The sequence below is a fragment of the Sebastes fasciatus genome, chromosome 15 (genome assembly GCF_043250625.1).
Source record: "Sebastes fasciatus isolate fSebFas1 chromosome 15, fSebFas1.pri, whole genome shotgun sequence".
Lineage (NCBI taxonomy): Eukaryota > Metazoa > Chordata > Actinopteri > Perciformes > Sebastidae > Sebastes > Sebastes fasciatus.
In genome coordinates, this window is record NC_133809.1 from 14,366,767 (window position 1) to 14,390,660 (window position 23,894).

General features: G+C 39.9%; 3 protein-coding genes across 3 annotated transcripts in view; 2 read left to right on the top strand and 1 right to left on the bottom strand.

Moving 5' to 3' along the window:
* The first annotated feature begins 1,766 nt into the window (after positions 1–1,766).
* Positions 1,767–4,862, top strand: LOC141783525 (uncharacterized). The gene is made up of 6 exons (XM_074660884.1): positions 1,767–1,856; positions 1,949–2,011; positions 3,615–3,884; positions 4,190–4,309; positions 4,401–4,428; positions 4,535–4,862. The coding sequence occupies exons 1-6, from the start codon at positions 1,811–1,813 to the stop codon at positions 4,656–4,658; spliced, it is 651 nt and encodes a 216-aa protein (XP_074516985.1). The 5' UTR covers positions 1,767–1,810; the 3' UTR covers positions 4,659–4,862.
* Positions 4,863–4,870: 8 nt separating this feature from the next.
* Positions 4,871–8,895, bottom strand: ptafr (platelet-activating factor receptor). The gene is made up of 2 exons (XM_074660883.1): positions 8,761–8,895; positions 4,871–7,086 (listed from the first exon to the last, which is right to left on the bottom strand). Exon 2 carries the CDS (start codon positions 7,078–7,080, stop codon positions 5,920–5,922), a length of 1,161 nt encoding a protein of 386 aa, XP_074516984.1. The 5' UTR covers positions 7,081–7,086; positions 8,761–8,895; the 3' UTR covers positions 4,871–5,919.
* Positions 8,896–19,055: 10,160 nt separating this feature from the next.
* The window catches only part of luzp1 (leucine zipper protein 1), a 53,571-nt gene continuing 48,732 nt past the window's right edge, over positions 19,056–23,894 (top strand). Inside the window, exon 1 of the mRNA XM_074659840.1 lies at positions 19,056–19,399. The gene's annotated coding sequence lies outside the window, so the exon portion shown is untranslated. The remainder of the gene's footprint in view (positions 19,400–23,894) is intronic.

The window sequence follows — 23,894 nt, forward strand, 5'->3', positions numbered from 1 at the left end:
CGTCTTCCATTAAGTCCACTTTGGCTCAAACAGTGACGGATGGTGCGATCTGACACTGATGTACCTTGACCTTGGAGTTCACCTCTAATCTCTTTGGAAGTTGTTCTGGGCTCTTTGGTTACCATTTGTATTATCCATCTCTTCAATTTGTCATCAATTTTCCTCTTGCGGCCACGTCCAGGGAGGTTGGCTACAGTCCCATGGACCTTAAACTTCTGAATAATATGTGCAGCTGTAGTCACAGGAACATCAAGCTGCTTGGAGATGGTCTTATAGCCTTTACCTTTAACATGAAGGTCAATAATTTTCTTTCTCATCTCCTGAGACAACTCTCTCCTTAGCTTTCTGTGGTCCATGTTCAGTGTGGTACACACCATGACACCAAACAGCACAGTGACTACTTTTCACCCTTTAAATAGGAAGACTGACTGATTACAAGTTTGAAGACACCTGTGATGCTAATTACAGGACACACCTTAGTTTAATATGTCCCTATGGTCACATTATTTTACATCTTTTCTAGGGGTACCATCATTTTTGTCTAGGCCAGTTTCATCAGTTTGTTTTTTAAAATGATTCTGTTGAACCACAATTCAAAAGCAACAGCTGATTTTCATTAGTTAATTTTCAGTAAATTTTTATTTATTATTACTTTTGTCAGTTTCAAGTTATTTCAGTGACCATTGTGGGTTTTTCTCTCTTTAACGGAACGTTACCAACAACTTTGCCTACGTCTGTAGATAGTTATAGACTATCAGCATGAGTATTCAAGAATTAAATCAATATTCCACTCACATTGTGTGGACAAAAAGATGACCAACCTCCCATCTGTGGACCAAATTTATTTTGGTGTTGAGATGATCGTGATTAGAATTACGCAGAATTTATGATGATTTTTTTGGTTGGGTTTCAGCATAGTGGTTATGGTTAAGGTTTGGGTGAGCAAGTAATATACAATGTCCCCACAATTGATGAAAACAGTATGTTAGTATGAGTGTGACAGGAACACCTAACAATATAATGGCATTTAATACAACTAAAGCATGAATTAGGAACTTTAATTTCAGTGCTTTTTGCAAAAATCCACTTGCTTCTCCTGACCCGCTCTGGCAGCCAGTGAGCATTTGCCTCAGGTGAGAGGTCTGGTGTCAAACTGTCCAACAGCAACAATCTTAGCTGTCATCACAGCCTGAGCCTGAAGGTGACCACTGACGCAGATATGAAATGTTTAAAACCAAGTGTGTCGAGAGTCTGATAGACTTGCCCGCCAGGCCTGACATTTAAAAAACCATTAAAAGTTCAGTGGAGTCTGGTTAACTGTTTTTCCTGGGGGTCATAAATTGATTGATGGATTTTAAATTTTACAAACTGAATGCTTTCAAGGGTGAGATTAAGTTTAATTATGATTCTCTTTATGCTCATTTGTGCATTTGTATTTGCATTGCTCTTATCCTTTGGTTTAGTTAAATAAGGTTTTATGTTTTTATGTGATTTTCCTATTTTTTAATTTTTGCCCTTGCACCTTGCCCAAATTATTTGAATGCCATGCCAATATTTCCAATAACAAGTTATAGGGGGACACATTGCATTCTGCTGTTTGCCTTGTATTACAAATTGGGGAATGTTAATAATTATTTCTATGCAGTTGTTTGATTTGGAAAAAGGAACTTGAAACTTCCCTTTCTTTCAGTTTCCCAGTGTCATACTTCCTCCATTCTCACCTGTGCTTTGATTACAACATTTTATTCATTCTTGTACCTGTTTGCCTGAAGTGAGAGTGGCATTTACCTTTTGTTCATCTCAAAACAACATGCTGCTTAGCTTTTTCCTCCTGTTCTTTTTGTGTGAGAGCACAGGTAAGGACATTTTTATCACTGGATGTTATAACAGAATCCAGGGTTTCAAATATACTGTCAATGATTATTTGTGCTTCTTGTTTTCTTTCTAGTGAAATCCCAGACTATGTCATTGGCTACTTCACCTACTACTGGACTTATTACAAGTACGGAAGGTAATACCGAATGTGATTCTTTAGTAATTCAATCAAATGAAACTGTTAAAAACAAGAGCACGCTGGCAGCTCTGTGAGGATGTACTTTACACAGCAGTGATTTGAGCTCAATGCGCACAATGACAATTCTTTCTAACAGCCAGCAGGGGACGACTCCTGTGGTTGCAAAAAGAAGTCAGATTGTATAGAAGTCTATGAGAAAATGACCCTACTTCTCACTTGATTTATTACCTCAGTAAACATTGTAAACATGAGTTCATGGTCTCAATCGCTAGTTTCAAGTCTTCTTCAATACCTTATTATGGTCATTTAGTAAATTATGGTCCCATTTAGAGTCAAATAGACCATAAAGCAGGGGATGCTTCAGGGCGTGGCTACATTGTGATTGACAAGTCGCTGTCTGGTCTGGGAGTTGTCCGTGTTTTCATCTTAGAACTTTAACCCTTTCGCAGTGTGTTTTCAGTTCATCAAAGTTAATTTTGACATTTTAGGTCATCTGAAAATGTCTTATTCAGCATTCGGTTGTACTTAGCTCCACCCTCTCGTGCAAAAAAACAAGATGGCAACGGCCAAAATGCCAAACTCGAGGCTTCAAAACGGCACTCCACAAACCAATGTGTGACGGCTTGGTGACTATTCCCATTTTAAAGTTTTTCTTTAAACAATATCCTCAATGGTACTGAACACAGACACACGGGACTCCCCCGCATAATGTAATGGTGCTATAGGTTTATGTTATAGCCACCAGTGTTCTTTTTTTTTTTTCTGAGAAACCATGTTTTGTATATAATTTAGGCATGGCAGAACATCCTTAAAACTAAATACCCATGAGCCTCAGCTGCCAATGGCATGGAGAATAGGACAGTCAGAGGCGTGAATAAGAGCGATTGCGAATTCAAAGTGCTTTGTTGATACAGTTGAGAACAACACACGGTACAACAATGCCGAATTAAGCCAAATTTAAAAGTGAGTTGATTCAAGCTGCAGATTGTGTTTTCAGTTTCCTCAACAGCCTAATCTTTTTCATCCAATTGCTGTTGGCAACATTTTTAATTAGTTAATGCTTGTGCTTACGGCTTTTTTTAACCAGATATTTTCTAACTGTTAATCACATAATATTGTCAGCGGCGTCCAAAATAGCGCCTCGCATTTTACAGCTCTATGATGTTGACTTTGGTCACCGTCTTAGTTTAACATGTTGGCATGCTAACATTTGCTCATTAACTCTAAACACAAAGTACAGATGAGTCTGATGGGAATGGCATTAATTGTGCAGGTATCTGGTCATAAACCAACGTTTTGGGCAATTAAACTTTGACCTGATGATGGCGCTAGATGAAAAGTCAGCGGATCACCAAAGCCATCTGGACTCATCCACTGGGGAACATGAATGTCTGTACAGAATTTCATGGCAATCCATCCAATAGTTGCTGAGATATTTCAGTCCGGACCAAAATGGTGGATAGACCGACCAACCCAACAGACACCAACAGTCATTGTGTGGCTGAAAATGTATGCAATACCAATATCTTCTGTCTGTAACTGTTTTATCTACTCTCTCCTTGCTCCATCCACCATCCTCCATTCTGTGTTCACCTCACAGCACAGCCATCTCCTCTGCAGCTGGTGGCCATACCAGACCACCCAGTTGCAGCAGGTCAACATGTTGTCCTGCACTGCGGCGGTTTCACCATATCAGACGGCGTCACGGGTTCTTGGCAGCACCTGGAAGATCAGACTTGGCGAGATATGGGCGACAGTAGTACGGATCTGACCCTTACCGAACCAGAGCACAGCGGGCTTTACCGCTGCAGTGCCGGGAGCCAGTTATCTCAGAACCACACAGTCTATATCGTCTCCATGCATGCAACAGGTTGGTGGTCTGTTTTGACTCTGCAGTTCCCCTCAGCTCTAAGAAGCTTTAATGCGTCTTTCAGCTCATTGGTTAGCTGTCCAGCCCACAACTTTACTGTTTTGGTTCACTCTCACTGCTCTCATAGCTGTTTCTGGCCTGCACAGATATTGATATGCTAATATTGCCCTAATATATTTGAACAACTATCTAAGAAAAAGTTTGTGTTTGTCGTGCACAAGATAAAATGTTGTTTTTGTCTTAGTGACCTATACAACTAAAGCCTTTCTCCTGCAATTCTGTGCTGTTTCCCCGACTTACAACAGTAGGTGAGAATTTAGGAATAGCTGCCTTTGCCCTTTCTCTCCTGGCCTTGATCATCAACATTGCTATTCTTGTTTGGCTGGGCTGGCAAAGACTAACCACCTCCAACACTGCAGCTGAAGGTAAAGAACACCAGAAAGCATTTCCTGTCAGATCAGATTTTTAGCAAATGTTCTGTGGACCATTTTAATTTCTTGGTTCTTCTTTTTAAAGGTTTTCCTGCACCTGAAAAGTCACCAAAGTAAGTCTCTACAGGAAAAAATATATATTGGTGTTTGCATTTTGTTCACATGCTGTTCAAGGCTGTGTATATATTAACAGCCTGATCACATTTTTCTCAACGCCAGGGGAGGTTTGCCACAGACTGAAAGTGACGGGGGGATGTACATGAATTACACAAACACCAGCCCAAGCTACTCTGATCTGGACCCCAGTATGAAAGAGGATAATGTGTACTCAAGTCTATCGTGAGCATTCATAGGAAGGTGGAGATGTGCAATAAAAAGACAAAAAGAGCAGCAGAATATCTGCAAATAGAGCTAGGCATGAACCTGAATGATGAGTTTGCCTTATATGTTTGATTTAATCTAATTTGACACAATCTGAATGTGGTAAAACCTGCCGATCTTCTTCCCTGTGTTTCTACATTTCAATTAAACTGTCATTTGCTATAGTTTTCTGTGTTTATTTTTATTTTTTTTGTGTACACACATTGAGATGTCTCCCAGCTTATTGATATGTCAGAAACTGACTTTTTAATTTACTTTAATCATCATGATGCAGCAAAAGAAACACACAAATAAAACTGTAATTACAAGAGTTGTCTATATGGAGTAAAAACCAGCATATTTTCCTTTTGATAGATCAAAATAACATTACACACACTTTTGAAAGAAAGAAAACTGAATAAACAATGCTTCATAAATCTGTTTTGCAACAGCAGGTAAGCTCTCAGTATATAAACAATACAATATATATATACAGTAGATAGGTGAATAGTCATAAGTGTTGGGTTTCTTTATCACTGTGAGTCATGGGATCTTCATCATGAGACATGTAATGTCACAATATTGAATGACAGGAAGGAAACATAACTCAAGCAATATTACTTCTGCTCCATTGTTTCACAATACCAGTAATACGACGTGTCCAGGCAAAGCTAAAAAAAAAAGAAAACCTGTAACTTATCTGATATGAGACAACATATTTTACTGATAAAACATCAGGCACGGCGGGTACGCCTGCTGAGTTGAAGTGTGTGTGTGTGTGTGTGTGTAATCTAGTGAGAAGCTCCACTCTTAAACACCCAAAAACAGAGGCTCTGTATGTATATTATCCTTAAATTCTCCAGTGTTTCTAATGACCCATTTTGTTCAGAATAATACTTGTGGGAGGATTTAAATAATGCGTCTGTTGCTTCATCAGTTCATTTCATAGGCTAAAGTGGAACACTCCCAGGGCCGTAATCGATTCGATGATGCACTTCTGCTTGCAAAACTTCTGCTTTTCAGCTTGTGCTTCACACAGGAAGAGCAGGAGGGCTGGTGCAATTCAGACTGCAGCCCCTACAGGATGCAGAGATGGGTTCTGAGGGTTGTGGAGCCGCCGACACCTAGCTACATATAACTGCTTGTTGTTCCAGAGGTGCAACAAAATACTGTATGATATGTAATCTTGAATCAGTCTTTCACACATAAGTCACAGATACATTTTGTACAAATATTACATTAAATCAATCCATTTCGGGCTGTTGGTTTTCGCTGGGGAGTCTCTGGCTCTGATTCCTGCTGTCCATGGAGAGCTGTGAGGTGACCGTATGTGAGCACCCCTCTCCCTTTACTAACTTTTTTAAGTGGGCCATGATGAACCCTCTAAACCTCCTTGTGGCGAAATAGTAAACCACAGGATCCAAAATGCAGTTGAGGCCCATAAGAAGCAATGTGATCTGATGTGCGTCGTTGAGCATCTGAAGAGTGCTCTTGTCCCAGTCTACGTGGCCCCAGCCTTGTGTGATCTGCAACACCGCCAAAGTCCAGAAGCCTTGAATGACATGGTGGGGCACGAAGCACAGAACAAACACTCCCACCACTGCTAACAACATCTGCAGAGCTGTCCGTTTCACCCCCCGGGGCCTTTTAGCAGAGGACGACATGGTCCTGATGGACTTTCTGGATATGATCGTTGCAGGACTTTGAGAAAGTAACGCTCGAGCAATTAGGAAATTACACACCACGACCAGAACAAAGACAATAAAAAACATTCCGATTATTGCAAAATGAGTAGCAGCCACTATTTTCTTCTCCACATCGGTTTCATTCTGGTACCCCTCGAAACAGCGAGTGACGTTGTTCTCGTCAGTTTTGGTCCCCGGAGAGGTCAGGAATGGAATGGCCATCGCTATGGTCAACACCCAGATGACAACGCTCACGATGATCCCGCGGCGTCTGTGGTCTGACGAGGCCGCATCCAGAGGCCGGGTGACTGCCCAGTATCGGTTGACGCTGATGGCCCCAAGGAAGAGGATGGAGCAGTAGGTGTTGATGAAGAACAACGAGCCAGTCAGCCGGCACAGGAAGTCTTTGTAAACCCAGTGGCCGCCCCGACTGTAGTAGCCAATCCAGAAGGGAAGGGCACAGACGAAAAGGAGGTCAGCAATGGTCAAGTTTGTCATGTAGATGCGGATTTCGCCCATGGCCTTGGCTTGGCGGAGGTGGCGCAGGACAAACAGCACATAGAGGTTGGCGAAGAGGCCCAGGATGAAGACGATGCCGTAGACAATTGGGAAGAGGGTGTAACGAAACCCAGAGTCCAGGAAGGTTGAGCCATTTCCAGCTGAAGAGCCCAGACCAGAGGACCCTGCTACGGCTACTTGTTCAGTGGTTGAGGACAGCATTTCTGTCTGTGGGAAACAAAACATCATCAGTGTAATGTCCTACAGCATTCTGGGGGGTTTTATAGTCAAAAGAAGTACACTTGTTGCCAGTTTAAAAGGTACACCTAGCTGAAACTAAGTATAATAGAATACAAATCCTACCTTCATGAAGGTTATATTGTTTTGGTTGAAACCGTTTAGATCTTGATTCAACTGTTTGGTCATTTTGGAGGTGTTTCTATTATTTTGTCCACTATTATTTCAACAAAAACATAACATTATAACTAGAGCTGCAACAAGTAATCGATTAGTTGTCAACTATTAAAGGGACTATTTGTAACTTTGTACGCGCATAAATGTAGCGGGTCGTCACACATGCGCGTTCGCATATGCGCGTTCGCGTGTAGCCGCTGTACCCTCCTCCTCTGCCTGCTCGCCTTCACTCAGACAGCTCAGCTCGCTCCACCTCTAGACGTGAACGCGCGCTCACTCCACACTGCGGAAGAGTTAGTTTAGCTCTGAGAATATCTAGTGAATGCACAGGGGACGTTTGTGCAGAAATAACTGCTGCAGCTCCTCCAGACCAACAGAGGTTTTCCGTGTCTTGTGAAGTGACGGAGCTCTACAGAGATTTACGTTGTCTTCTCGTTACCGACCGGGTGCCGGTGTCTCCTCTGCTCTCTCCGGCTGCGGGCGGAGAGAGCAGGGAGACACGCTGGAGAGCCCCGCCGCCTCAGCCTGCACTTAGGCAGGAAAAGCCAACACTAGGATCAGATCTAAATCATGTTCATGGAGAGACCTTCGTCTGGTCAGCTAATATTACTGCCAAGCAGCTGAAATATAGAGTGGTATTGTGGTTTTAGCTGACCTGTGTCGCCTCACTGTTTTGAGTGATGCTCGTTCAGGTATATTTAGAGCAAGCAAGCGCGAGCCCGACGCTGACTTTCGTTGATTTCACGGCCACAGGTGTCGCTGTTAAGAAGCATTTCTGAAAGTTACAAATAGTCCCTTTAAATTAATGGGCAACTAATTTGATAATTGAGTAATTCTTTAAGAAAACAAGTCTAAATTCTCTGATTCCAGCCTCTTAAATGTGAATATTTTCTGGTTTCTTTACTCCTCTATGACAGTAAACTAAATATCTTTGAGTTCTGGATAAAACAAGACATTTGAGGACGTCATCTGACATTTTTTCACCATTTTCTGACATTTTATAAACAAAACAACTAATCGACGAATCGAGAAAATAATCAACAGGTTAATCGACAATGAAAATAATCATTAGTTGCAGCACTAATTATAAGCTAGGGCTGTCACAATATCAGATTTTTACAACACAAACGTCATTGCCAAAAGAATATCTAGGCCTATAGAAAATTTAAACAATATATATATATATATAATAATGTTATCAGTCAAATTCATCTTTAATTTTGTTTATTGTGTGTTTTGTCTCTTTTTTTGGCAAATAAATAACACTCAAAATACGAGTGTAGGGAGGTGGAGAGAGAGTCTGTAATCATAACTGTGTATATAAAATGATGATTAACAGGTGCTGGCTTATTTACACAATATTAACATATGTGTAATATTAACATATCAATATTTACTACTAAGTCAGCTTCACTGGTTTGATCTGCCTGCCTTAACATGCCATACTATTTTTATTATCTTTCTTAAGAAAAAGACTTAAAATCTTACCAGAGTGCTTCTCCTTCTTCTCCTTTAGTATCTCTGAGGAAGTGGCCACTGTGACTGTCTCAGCAGCTATAAAGTACAGTTAGACTGACTGGATAGGCGTGTTTGTTCACAGGGAGTACTTCAAAGTTCAACACGAAGGAGGTGTGACCGTTTTTCTGTCTTCGTAGGAAAACCCCCGCATGGTGCAAGAAGCTGTTTTATCACCATATATTCTCTTGTTTGTTCCTTTCCATCAAAGCGAGAAAAAAAACAGACGCCCACTTTGAGGAAATCTTGGAGTTTTACAGTTAGTCTTTATTTCCCTGTTCATAAAAAAATGTGTTGCTGTTGTGAGCAAGTGGAGACACCACCAATAATGTGGCCACATTATATAAAAAAAAGTTTGGAAACTTGTGTTTGGTCGATTATTTCTCTGTTGTTACAATGCTAATTGGCATTGTATTTTACATAGTTGCGAAGCCTGTTTATTTACCTTCACAATGATGTCCAACTTGTAAGGATCATGCATTTGTGGGATGAGCAGCACAGCTGATTATGTGGGTAGTGCCCAAGAAAAATTTGCCAAAATGCTCTGCCAATGGTAAACAGTATTCATCTTGCCTTATTGCACGGGCCTTATCCAGATTAGACAAGGCCAGACCTGTTAGGCAGCACCTGGAGCTCAAAACAAGAGTCAATACCAACAGGAGAATACACTGTTTAGCATTGGCAGAGAATTTTGCCAATGCAAGCCTCGGCATGCCACGTTGGTCTAATCTTGATGAAGCCCGTGTGATAGGGTAAATTGAAGCTGGTGTTCCGCAAAACCAAGTTGCATCCTAGTTGAGGAATGGAACGCCATCCCACAGCAACGTGTGACCAGGTTGGTGACCAGCATGAGGAGGAGGTGCCAGGCTGTTGTGGCTGCGTATGGATCTTCCACCGCTACTGAGACTCCTGACGGTGTATTAAATTAATAAAGTTCAAAATTGCCAATATGTCTTGTTTGTTCCTTGTTACTGATAGAGAGTTCAATCATCCAATCCACCAAACAATTCAAAACAAGAGTCAATTCCAACAGGAGAATACACTGTTTACCATTGGCAGAGCATTTTGGAAAAAAAATTCTTGGGCGCTACCCACATAACCAGCTGTGCTGCTCATCCCACAAATGCATGATCCTTACAGGTTGGACATCATTGTGAAGGTATATAAACAGGCTTTCCAACGATGTAAAATACAATGACCATTAGCATTGTAACAACAGAGAAATAATTCACCAAACACAAGTTTCCAAACTTTTTTTCCCCAGTTTATATAATGACTATAATATAATATATATGATTTAATTAAGTAATAGTTGAGCTATGAGGTTTACAACTAAAATATGAGGTTTAAAACTAAAATAAAAAATAATAATATTTTTCCATTATATGGTATAATGCTATAATATTTCAAGGATTTTATTCAAATATCACACAGCGTTAAGGTATGAAAAATAATAAAAAATAAATAAATAATTATAATCAGTTAAATATTTCAAGGATTTTATTCAAATATCACACAGCGTTAAGATGTGAAAAATAAAGAAATTATTATAATCAGTTAAATATTTCAAGGATTTATTCAAATATCACACAGCGTTAAGATATGAAAAATAAATAAAGAAATAAAGAAATGATTATAATCAGTTAAATATTTCAAGGATTTTATTCAAATATCACACAGCGTTAAGATATGAAAAATAAATAAAGAAATAAAGAAATGATTATAATCAGTTAAATATTTCAAGGATTTGTTCAAATATCACACAGCGTTAAGGTATGAAAATAAATAAATAAATGTATCATGGGCCATGGGGATATCACAAATATCACTTTTAACTCACTTCTGGGCATTAAAGACACTTTATTTATTTCTAGAATTAAATAATCACATCATCAACTTCGATTTGCCCCAAATTGCAGCCAAAAAGTCAGTCTAACTTTATGAGCAGTCGCTCAAGTTTTACTTTCTTTTTATCAGCCCCATTAAACATTTAATTATTAACGCCTGTAATTAATTTACAGGCTGTGAGAGCAAGTTTCTATCTCCTCAGTGAGTCATGATCGAGGCTAATAGTCTGAACGATGACAATTAATCGCCAAGTCTAAATACAGTTTTGTCTGATGTTTCATTTATTGTCATTAGTATGTCTTCATGGTTCTTTATGCAGCTCATGCAGGGCCATGCACAGACATTTTGAGGGCCTTTTTTTCACCCACTGTGCCCATGCCTCCACCTGATGTTGGCACACCATAAAATGATTTTCGACAAAGGTCTGTACTGTACAGTATGATGAGGAAAAGTCTACTTCCCAGCTGGATAGGTGCTTACACAAATATGCTTATAGGCAGTGAAAATATTTTTTTTTTAAACTGAATCTAAATAAAAACTATATCCTTAAAGAAAAATTAAAACTTCTGAAAACTAAAACTATATTGTCTGGGTAAAAAAAATAAAAAAAACAAAAAAAATAATTAATTTAGTTTTTTTTAGCTATAAAAAAACGCACTCTGAAAACAAACTAAAACTTAACTAACATGAAGGGCAAAACTAAAATAAAAATAATAACTAATTGAAAATGCCAAACTATTATAACCTTGTTGTGTAGTTCTCTAAACCTATATATAAAACAGTGTTTTTTTTTATTCTGGCTCATTAGCAGCTTAGACAAGTGTGCAGTAATGCATTTTAACCACATGGAGGAGGAAGAGGCTAATAAAAATAGCAAAGGACTCTTGCTTCAGACAGTGAACAGTGGTGGAGTGATTTTAGCTGCAGGTGAGGCTCCATACAGCACTGTGTGAACTACATGAACCACCACACTCACTCTATGTGTAGTTCAAACTAGCAGCAGCCCTCCCTCTGTGGTAAATGTTTAATTCAGGCTCCTATAATGTACAAGCACACAGCAAGACATCATGTCCTCCTCTCCCTCATGGTGCCACAGTGTGATTCCTATAGATTAAGGTTAACAAGCCTCCCCAACCCTATTGCTGTTATTATGGCTTGGCGGTGTAACAAGAGAGCAGAGCTTTTTTAGTGGTTGTGCCCTGCATGACTGCCAGACGTGCTGTGCCATTGCTGGGTATATACAGGATTACACTGTAAAAAATGTATATATATTTTTCACGATACATCTTGCTGCTCGTGTTTTTGGGTGTGGATTCAAAAGATTCCTCAATAAGCGAGTGTGATTTGTCTTGGTCATGAAAGCAGCTCATGTGAGATGTGGTTTGATTCAAAGTGTGATGTTGTGATATATATATTATTAAACATCATACAGCAATTTAGCAGAAATAACTCATCTTTTCTTGAAATAAATCTATTTTTCAGATGCATATAAACACGAGTTATTCTGACTTGATGTCACGTGACTAGAAACAATGAGTTGGATGAATGTACCGCTGAATGTTTGAAACATGATCAATATATTAGCAAACTTCCCAGCATGCTTTGCTTGAGGGTTAAGATTCTTCAGACGCTATTATTTTTTGTAGTTAAAAAAATACATAGATGATGGATTTCATTACATATGAAAAGGTATGATAGGATAATATAAGTTTAGTTGTAGTATAGTTCACTTCATAATATATAAATACAACTTAGATGTAAACTAGTTGTGTACTCAAAATGTACTATTCTTACACTTAAAGTACACTTAAAAGTATACTACTAGTGATATTACACTGATATTAGTATACTTACTACATAAAGTATACTTGGGAAATATACTTAAACTATACTTAATTTTACTTCATAAAATTAATTTGAGGTATACTACTTATTCGTAAGGGTATAGACTTCCCATGTTGCACTGGCAGTAGTGATACGCTTCACAAACCCTTCCACAGGCTGAACACCTGCGTCTGCCAACTGATTCTTTTTCTCAAACATGCTCCTCTATACGGCCTCTAAACGGCTCAGAAAAAAAATTAAAATAATCAGATACAGATTCATGCAGGTGATTCCTGATGTTCTGCACTGCTGCACAGGTCAGTCCAAGGAATCCTTCCTTCCCAAGGAGTGGTTTGTACTTTCAGTCCAGGTGTGCAGAGACACAGAGAGGGAAAGCTGCCAGGGCCTCATAATGTATTTTTCTTTTTTTTAATGGGATAGCTATCGCCCTTGAAGAGCTATAGAGTCAGAAGTCAGAGTCATGCATTCCTCTGGGAGGCAGGAAGGGAGGGAGCTGCCTGTGGAGCTCCTCTTGTCCCATTAACACCTTTTCACAGTTGCTCCTTCACCTCACCTTGATCCGTGGCACTTTGCCTCTGGCGGACATGAAACGCCCTAGTAGGATAATTTACAGATGGTTGCACGCTCAGGCAACTTATGAAGAACAGAGAGAAGCTGATAAATAGGTGTTTAGCTGCACGTCTTGCTTGGCAGAGGGTTCCTGGCGGAGCAGAGAGTGAAGTGAGGTCTCTCTCAGTCAGATTTACTGCATGCCAGAGGCTGAGGTTTGAGGAATGTCCCCCTGCAGTGAGACAGAGAGGGCCATAGGAGGGTGAGCTAGACAGGCTGAGGCATCTGTACTTCAAGATTATATAGAACCTGACAGCAAGACAAGATTTGTTTTATTCCTATCAAAGGATTTGTAGCTGCCTCTCTCTCTCTCTCTCTCTCTCTCTCTCTCTCTCTCTCATGGGACATTCTGTGAATTTCCAGATTAAGACATACAATCCTCAAATATCAAAACTCAGTAAACGCTGCTGCAAGTAACCCGTTAGTGATTAAAGTGGAAAACACCTATTTTAAGCTATTTAGCAGTGGTGGACTCAGGCTGTCTGGGGGTCAGGGGTGAAAAAAAATAAAGAAAAAAGGGCACCAGGTGAATGTGGTGGGGCAGCAGCGCACAGTTTTCTAGTGTGTAGGGCAGCCTTTATGGCACTGCATCGCATCCTCTCAATTTTAAGGCCGCCCTAGAGGGCTTTTATCAAGTTTTCTCCATTTAAGGGCACCCTAGAGGGCAATGCAACACGTTTTCTCTACTGGAAGGGCACCCTATAGGGCTGCATCACATCTTCTCTACTGGAAGGGCCCCCATAGTCTTTTTTATATTGTTTTCTTCATTTAAGGGTACCCAAGAGGGCACTGCATAATTTTTTATCTACCATAGGGGCATCCAAGAGGATTTTTTTTAACAGGCGGTGCCAAGGAGGGCGTTCACCGCCCCCGAGTCCACCAGTACTATTTTGATTCACATGACAGTATTGTACAAGTGATGCTGTCTTTAAAAAGGGTCCCTTCAAACCAAACATAATATCTCCATGGCACTCAATGTTAGTTTACACAATATTGCACAATGTTGTCAGTGCTTGATGGCATTAGATAAGTGCATGTTTCCCTCCATGACAAGCTGCCCGACATTTTGATCCATCGGGGTTACATCTGTTTAAATACTGGCCGTAACCCACTCTGAGGGGAGAGTGAATTAAGCACATTAATCCTTATCCCCCGCTGTAAAACGGACACAAAGTAGGGAAGCTTTATGTGGCATTAAATCCTCCTACTCTGGTCAAAAAAAAAATCTTACATGCTCATTTTGTCGTCAAAAGAATATTATCAGGTGACTATTGACCCGATCCTTGCACTCTGTACTATTGGCTGCTTGTAATTTTGGTGATCTACGCAGGATTATTAGAGATTAGTCTGCTCTTGCAGCCACTGCAAGCTGCTCTGGATAAGATAAAATACCTAAAATGTGAAACACAAATAAAGCATATCGACAGGGCTTCCTTTTAAAAGACAACCAATGTGTTAATTTGATTATGATTTGTGCTGTTCATCCACACATTTTTTTATTGGAATAAACAAGTTACTGGGTGGTGAAGGATGTTTGTGATTAGGAAGGATGTTGGCTTGAACACGGCTCTTCCTGAATCCTGTGTGTGTGCTACAGTATGTGCTGCAGGAGATTACATTCCCTGCAACCCTGCCCTTATGCATCAGATTGCAGTCTGTATTATGCATTTGCATTTATATCATTTGATGTATTAAGGCAAATTCCCAGAATGACAGAAACTTGTCTGTGCACGAGCCAACCCTCTCAAGACGGATGAAACATGGCCGATACACGTCCTCATAAAGAAGAGGCATTTTCCATGCCTGTCTTTACTTATCTGTCATCCCACTGTTTCTATTGCCCTGATGGATTTTTGTGTGTTTTGCTTCTTCATAGATCAAAAGCTCTTTTAATGTCTAGAGCAGACCAGTAGCTCTGGAATCTGAGGGGTAAACTCATATTCTACGGCTCCTAAACCTATCTCTCACGCTGTGCCTTTATCATTTAAGACACATTAACATAAGAAATATACAGTCAGACGTAGAGTTTATACAGAAATATGTGTTCATATTCACATACACCTGCGCTTGGCTTTCCTGCTGTGGCGTTCAGGTGTCTGGGCATGCCTGGTTATGCCTTTAGTTTGCAGCAGCTTCTGAAAGGATTTAATTTCTCTTTGATCACTTGGTATCTTTGGCCTTTTCCCCACCTGGAGAGGGCAACACTGAAACATTATTTACCTCGTTCGGCCCATTATGTGAAATGATATGATTAGAGCGCCATGGCCTTTTACGAGGGAGGGATGGTTAATGAGGGGGAAAACAAATCTCCACAAAGGACTGTTTTAATGACACAACCGTTGAAGTCACACCAGACTGATGAACGTGAGGCTTTTGACATCCAATAACTGTATTTTCCAGCCTCTTCCTTTCACAGAGAGCAACAGCATGCTGTTGATGATACTTTGAATAGCAATCAGGCAGTATAGATTTAGTTTTCTGATAACACAACAGAGTCTTAAAATGACGGCAGTGGTTTTGTCCTTCTCTGCTGCTGAATAAAAGCAGTGTTTCGCAAGAATCAGTTTAAATTGTTCCGGAAACATAAAAACAAACACTTCACAGTGTGAGGGCATGTGTTTGCGTGGGCAGGACTTCACCTGGCTGGCTGGTTGCCCATCGCATTCATGAGAGTTTTTATCATCTTACTGAGATCATTTCCACATAACTGAAAGACAGTGAAGGATTTACTGCCCAACCATATACACAGAGTAAACAATAGGCTTCTGTTACAGATATCACGCTGTATGACTGCAGTGGACTTGAAGTTAGCACACCAGTTGCACCAGTTAAAACCAGTAAGTATTTCATACTCTGTTACAGTGATAGTGAATAGGTTGCACTAATTAATCTGTGTGTTTGTATTGAAGGTCAGGCTCTCTGAGCTTCACTGGGTTTGGACTCAAGCTGAAGAAAATGGTAATATATCTTATTATAATAATAATAATGTTACATAATAATAGGTTTTAATAAATACATTGAGGATAAGGCTAAAAAAACTCATCATTATTAACTCACTAGAGGGTACAACAACTTTTGCATCAGAGGCTTAACTGCCTTTAGGATAACATTTAGTCCGTATCAAGTCACATTTACCAAATCCAGAGAACCTTTAAAATGCATTTATTTATTTAAAGGAACAGTGTGTAACATTTAGAGGGATCTGTTGGCAGAAATGGAGTATAATATTAATAAGTATTCATATATATGTATATATATATATATATATATATATACACACACATGTATAATCATCTGAAACTAAGAATCGTTGTGCTTTTGTTACCTTAGAATGATACCGTTTATATCTGCATAGGGAGTGGGTCCTCTTCACGGAGCCGGCCAACATGTTTCTACTGTAGCCCAGAACGGACAAACTAAACACTGGCTCTAGAGTGGGTCATTTGCGTTTTCACGTCGGCCACCGTAGTTCTCCTACTTGCTTGGCACACTGGAGAAGTTTGAGTTGATTGCAATCTGCAACTTGGCCGCTAGATGCCACCAAACCTTACACACTGCACCTTTAATTTCTATAGAGACAAGTATGTAGCACAAACCAATGCCAAACACCACAGCATTTATAGCCTAAGCTAGTTTGCAATATCCGTCCCTATGGGTCAACAAATACATAAGAGACTATACAAAACTCAGAACTCAACAAGAAAATACAGGGAGAACAATACAAAATGCAAACTATAATACAATTCAACACCATAATATATCATTCATATTTTTATTGCTTTTTCAGCATTTGAACATACAATACAAATGTATAAACAATATACAAAAATAAGTAAATAAGACACCTCATATTCATCCACTGAGCATAAATGATTATGTTATGTGCAGAGAACAAGGATGGGACACACACAGTTGTCATGGTGATCATCTATACCTATCACTTCCAGATAGGGACTCCAGATATTTCTGTAAACATATAAACTATTATTTACTCCATGGATAAGCTGCTCAAAAGAAGCTATCCTAAGCCAGCTGAGATCATTCATGACTACATGACTGAACCCTCTTCAGAAACTGTTTACGTTTAAAATGATCCCAGTCGGGATCAAGTTTGAGTTTGAGTTATGTAGGTATTTATACCTATTTATATGTATTTATACATGTTAATCCCCCTAATAGAAAAAAAGATGTTTGTCCAAATGAGGATTTATGTAAGGGCACCTTACAATTCCTGTTGGATGCTCCACATGTCACTGACCCCGAAACCACAAGGTCACTGAACACCTGAGGAGCCTGATTATGTAGGCATTAATAGATGAGTTTAAGATTAGCACACTTAATAAAATGATCAAAACTTTACATATTTAATTCCTTAAGAAAATGGTAATGATGTGATTTTTATTGGTTTCCTGTCCAGAATTTGAATTGCTCGATTATATCATCATTGACATTGTTGTCAAAAAGGGGCCCAGGGTCTCAGTTGCAGACATTTTAGGCTGCTTCTTAAACTTGCCTTAAATTCCACTGAACATTCGACACAACAATGCCACTTGCATTTCTCAACCTGACACCATAAAAGCTGCATGACTTTAACTGTGGTATTTGCACATTTATAAGCAGAATAATCTGCATTTTTGTGGTGGTCGGATTGCAGATCCTGGAATTTTTATGGCCCATTGCAGTGCACACAATTACCTCCAAAAAAGCTTTATAACAATACAATGGGGATTTATAATATGTCTACTGGAAAATACATTTATTGTAATCTTATCAGTGTTTTTCACCACTTTTGCTTACTTTAAGAGTGCTGTAACATTGCCACAGGTGTTACTCATTGAGTTTATAGCGCCTTTATGATACTCAATTCCTGTATCACTACTTCTTAATATTGCAATCGGGACCTTAACTGTGATATATGAGTACATTTGTTCTTAATTATATTTTATATCCCCAATGGTAATACAAAAATAGTGCTTTATTATTGCTGTGGAGGATCATGGTGTACCAGGAAGGTACACAACCAATCAGAGCTGGAGCCTTTCCGTCTCTGAGCAGCTGTCAATCAGTCGACCAACTCCGATCAAACGGTCAAACTAGGCAGCGCTGATCAAATATGAATCAATATTCTGTTATTGTAATGCCTATTTCTCACCTCAAATGTTTTCACAAACATCTTGTGGTGTACCGTTTAGCTGTAAAATTAGAAAGTTTGTGATGCGGCCGGCAGCCATGTTGGTTGGTTTATATCTACTTTTTAACTCCGTATGGATATGTGGGTTGTAAATAAACTTGGGACGCTGTTCATATATTTAATTTGGAATGTAAATAAATCTGGGATAGTTTATATATTATATTATATTATCATTCTATGATATGTGAGTTATTAGAGGAGAAGTGAGAAAGGGATATGGGGAAATATAAGTTTTACTTCTACCTACTCCTTTTCGGACACTATTACTCTTGTTTTTTTTTATTTTATTTTGTATCTGTTTTTATTTATTTTTATTTTTCGAAATAAAGTCTTTCATTCATTCATTCATTCAGATCAGTGGAGGAAATACCAAGCACCGCCCACCAGCCGAAGCACAGCCAATAGGAACGCTCAATAGGAACTCTGAAATGACCTGTGATTGGCCAAAAGTCTCCCTTCATGGGATCGATTTTTTAAAAGCCTGACAACAGAGCCATGAGGTGCACAAGTCTCTCTCAGAGCACTTGAATTGCAATAATATGTTGAAAATGTTATTATATAATTTATGCCCAATGATGCCAAAAAACGTTCTGCCTACTGAAGTTTTAACTCAGAGTATATTAAAATACTCTACACAGCCGTGGATTGGTTCCTCCCCAACAGCCAGACTTTGCCTGTGTGTTATGTGGGAGAGAGAGAGAGAGAGAGAGAGAGAGAGAGAGAGAGGCGGGACCTCTTAGCCGGGAAGGGCGTTCTCTTTGCGGTCAGGCCGGGCAGAGTCATCCCGAGGGGTGGGTCCTCCGGCAGCAGCAGTAAAGGAAAACCCACCTTTTTTCATTGTTAAGGACGCGGAGGAATGTGATGGTTTGATCTCAGAACGGGTTCAGGGAGGGGAATATCCGAGAAGGAAAAGAGACCGACGAAAGTGATTTCAGGGGAAAAGGTGGAAACCAGCCTCCAACTCTCCGGTTGTATGTGAGGATAATGTGGATGAACTTGTGTCGGCAGCAGCAGCAGCAGCAGCAGCGAGTCCTCCGGTCCGCATGAGCTCCTCACACCGAGTGAAGTTGTGGATTTACCGCTGCGTTTTTCACACCCGGCGGTGGAGCCAGCTAAAAGGTAAAGTTGGGAGTCTTTATTTGTCAGTGTTGAACATGGGAACAGTGTTTTTTTAGGGGGTTCACACAGCTTCCTGAGCTCCAGGAGAGTCGGGACTGCAGAAGTCTGAACTGCGGCAAGTTTTTCAACCCTCCTCCTCCTCCTCCTCCTTCCTCCTCCTCTGCTTCGTTTTGTAGCCAAAAGGAAGCATCCAGGACTGCGGCGAAAACCTCAGGTGGTTACAATGTAGCGGTGCGTATAGAACCATTTACATGTTGCAGAACGTTTAGAACGTTATTTGGCAACATAATTGATACATGTTTGCGATTACGCACTTATTAATAACACCAAGCTTTTTATTCTACTGCATAACTAAGCTATAGCTCACAACATGGGGTTGATCATATGATAACATTAAAACTAAATGTTTGCTACTTGTACATGCTCTTCACATTCATGTAGTCCGTTTTTGGTGTGGATGTTATCTCCAAAATGTAAAATGCAACTTAATCAAGCTGCTGTTTCTTTAAGTCTTTGGGAATTTTAGGGGATTTTTATGAATGAAATCAAAATGTTTTGCTTTCTGTTGTTGACATTCGGTATCATCAGCATAAGCTCGCATATTTTAGACTTTGTACCACACTCTGTTTTTGGCCCTCTTTCCCTTCAGTGTTTACACATGCACACAAATATATTTCCTATATTCTAAAGTGTACAGTACAGAAAGGATATACTGTATGCTCTGTGTTGTAGATGTGACATATGTTAGCAGCTACTGCAGTTGTTTGTGTAAAAGGTGGCATACAGTATTGACTGGCCTAAATATATTTTGGGGTTAGCTTATAATCACACTTTGGGTACAATAAAATCTGAGCACTAAATAAGGATATTGCTCTCACCCAGGAACAGGACACTACACAAACCACTGAAATAATATTATAGTGGTTTTTAGGGCTGTGTATTGTCAAGAATCTGGCGATACGATACGTATCATGATATGGCGTAACGATTCAATATATTGTACTGTAAGCAAGGCGATATATTGTGATTTATTTATTTTTTAAATCAAATTTTAGGAAAACTGTCATCGTATAAAGAACACAACTTTTTAAAATAGGTGAAAATAACAAATTTCTACTGCATGTCTGCATGTGATTATCATAAAGTTGGCATGTCTGTAAAGGGGAGACTCGTGGGTACCCATTGAACCCATTTTCATTCACATATCTTGAGGTCAAGGGACCCCTTTTGAAATTGGCCATGATAGTTTTTCCTCGCCAAAACTTAGCGTAACTTCGGAGCGTTATTCCCAACAAGCTACTATAACATGGTTGGTACCAATGGATTTTTAAGAGGTTTATGAAAATCGATAGTGTTTTGGAGAATCGACAGTATCACAAAACATAATATCGCCATTTCTCGATGTTTTCTTACAACCCTAGTGGTTTTTACATTGAAGGGAATTTGAACACCACCTGTCCTGTATTAGGTATTTAATCTGTTAAATGAGTTCACTGTTAATTAGCAGGAAGACAGTAATGATAAATGAGTTGTGGACATGTTCCTGTGTGCAGCGGTCCGTTTTTGGATGGTGGACAAACTCCGTGTAAGTGCAAAAAGAACTGAATCAGCATTGGATCTAGTGCTGAAAGTTAGTTTGAAAACTAGCACTGAATGGACAGAAAATGAATAGTAATATATCAAGGAAAATTGCTAAATATTCTCTGGTTCCAGCTTCCCAAATGTGAGAATGCGTTGCTTTTCTCTGTCTATATGACTGTCATATGAATATTTAGAGACAAAACAAGCAATTTGAAGGTCACCTTTGGCTTTGGGAGGCATTTTATAGACTAAATGAAAGGAAGTTTACACTTTAAACCATAACCAAAATAGCTGCAAGTTGCAAGACATGTTTGTTCTGTTTGACTGTGTGTTTGTTTTCCTTCACGTGAGGTGGAATGTGTTGTGCTGCCTGCAGCCTACACATACATGTATGAAACTTAAGGGGTGGCAGAGCCTGAAGTCTGAACAGTATGTGCCCTGTGCTGCCTCACCAGAACAGCAATAGAGGTGTGTGTGTGTGTGTGTGTGTCAACAACAGCAGAAAAGGTAGTTGTAGTGGTGGAATACTAATATGCCAGGTGGGGCTCGTAAAGAGTAGCACAGGGAGGGAAGGGGACCTGCCTTGACCTGTTTCAGACATGAAGGAGACAAAAAAAAAAAATCACTGATGACTTTCCAGTAAGGCTCGCCCTCCCAACCAGCTGTAGATTATACCATCTGAGCTACCAGCTTGACTCTGCATGGCAGCTTGTCATGGCGGTAGATGTGCGAAAAGGGTTTCCTACGGTATTTTGGAGGGTATTGTGGCACCGCATGTGGAGGGAATGTCTGCAGTTTGTGCTGTCAAGTTTGGAAATGTTTGTGAGAAATGCAAAGGGAAAATTAAATGAGAGTACCAGCAAAGTGAAGAGTGAGATGTCTAAATTTCCCCTGATCACTGCTTGATCCGTGCATTTACAGTGTTGGGAAATCCAAGTTTGGTTGCATTGGCTCTTCCAAGTATCTTAACATGATTCCTCAGTGCAATGGTTGACACGGTGAGAGTACCACCTGTTTTGTCATCTCGATGGCAACAAGTGAACACAAAGACAGAGTTTGCACCATGTCCTGTCCAGGAGTTGTCGCCTGCCATGCAAAGTAATAATCATACCCCTCGCTCCTTTTTTTATGACCTGGGCTATACCACGCATGATTGGTTTTCCACTCCGCAGAACGCCGCGACCGCCCCATGAAACTGCCTGCGCTGCTTTGGGTGAAACCAAAAGCTAATCATTATGGGTGTCCAATAAGGGTAATTATCAGACTAAGCACTGGACCTGGGGATTACAGAGTGGCTAAATGACTGCTCTGGGGATTAAATTAAAATATTGAGGTTTTCTGCCTGGGAGAATCAAACCGCTGGGAATGTCAAACCCAGCCTGTCGGTGGTGATATTACTGCCACTCCGCAACATCAAGGTTTCAGCACAGAGCCCCTGCTGTTAGTGTAGTAGCGTCACATCAGTGTGGAATTACAGCACGTGGACGTTGACGTCATGTGTTGCAAGTGCATGCAAATAAAAATGGATATGGTTATTGCTTAGTTGGATGGAAAGAAACTTATATTGGGCAATAGTCCGGTTTTATTTCAACCTTTAACCTGTATTATTATCAAGATCCACAAGGAAAAAAGCACAAGGAGGACAGTTAGCCAATATTAAAACGGAAAATCACTTGCAGTACATTGCCTTCAGTATTTAAGACAGCTTCTTAAATATAAATATCTTCTGATTTCTTTACTCCTGTATGGCCGTAAACTTAATATCTTTAAGTTGTGGACAAAACAAGACATCTGAGGACGTCATCTTGGGCTTTGGGAAACACTTTCTTTCACCATTTTCTGACATTTTATAAACCAAACAACTAATCGATTAATCGAAAAAATATTCAACAGATTAATCGACATGAAAATAATCAATAGTTGCAGCCTTATATAAAAGACGAAAGTAAACCATCAAATCTTCCCAGTTGAGGAGCTGAAACCAGCGAGTGTTTGGCTTTTTTGCTTGAAAAATGACTGAAATGATTAATCAATTATCAAAATAGTTGCTGATGAATTTACTGCCGATCGACTAATCAATTAAATTTTTAAGACGACTTTGGCAAAAGTCATCACCCACATGAGCCGACGAGTGTCCTTTCCAGTAAAACCTATACATCCTATACATGCTGTGATGGATAGCTCAGATAGATTTTGGACCGGATGGTGTCGGTTATTATTAGAGGTAGACTCTCACTTTTAGCCTCCGTAACCCTCTCACCCAGGAATAGAGAGGCCGAGGATACACGGAGTGATATTACAATTCGGGGCCTCCTTGAAATAGCTCAGATGAATCATGTTCTCTTAGAGGCTCATATTAAAGCCCACACACAGCCTGTGTGTGTGTATATCTTTTTGTGAGCGTGTGTGTTTTGTGATAATGCAATAATGGGCTCAGTATCCGGGACAGAGGCTGCTGTTGACAAAACGCAGGCCAGCTGGAGTTGCTGTCTGTCTATTAGCAGACTTGCAGGAGGATGGCTTAATGCCATAAAGACGCCTCAATGAGACTGTGCATGTACGTACTGTGTCTCTGGAGTGTGTGCAAGTGTGTGTGTTGGAGGTAGGAAGAGCTGAAACGATTAATCAATTATTCAATCGACAGAAAATGTACCTGCAATTTTCCGTTTTTTTAGTTGTGGGGAGGAGGAGGGATCCAACAAACACATAACTTTTAACCAGGAGACCGGGGTTCTAAACTGGTGTTTTGTGAGTGACGTTTGTGACGTGTTTTACTTACTTATGTCACGTTGTTTACATTCATATTTTACTTAGTTTACGTACTTATTTTGAGGCCAATCATGATGTTCTCCTAAATCTAACTAAGTGTTTTTTATTGCATCAACTGCAGACATCACCGTAGTAGTACCGTTTT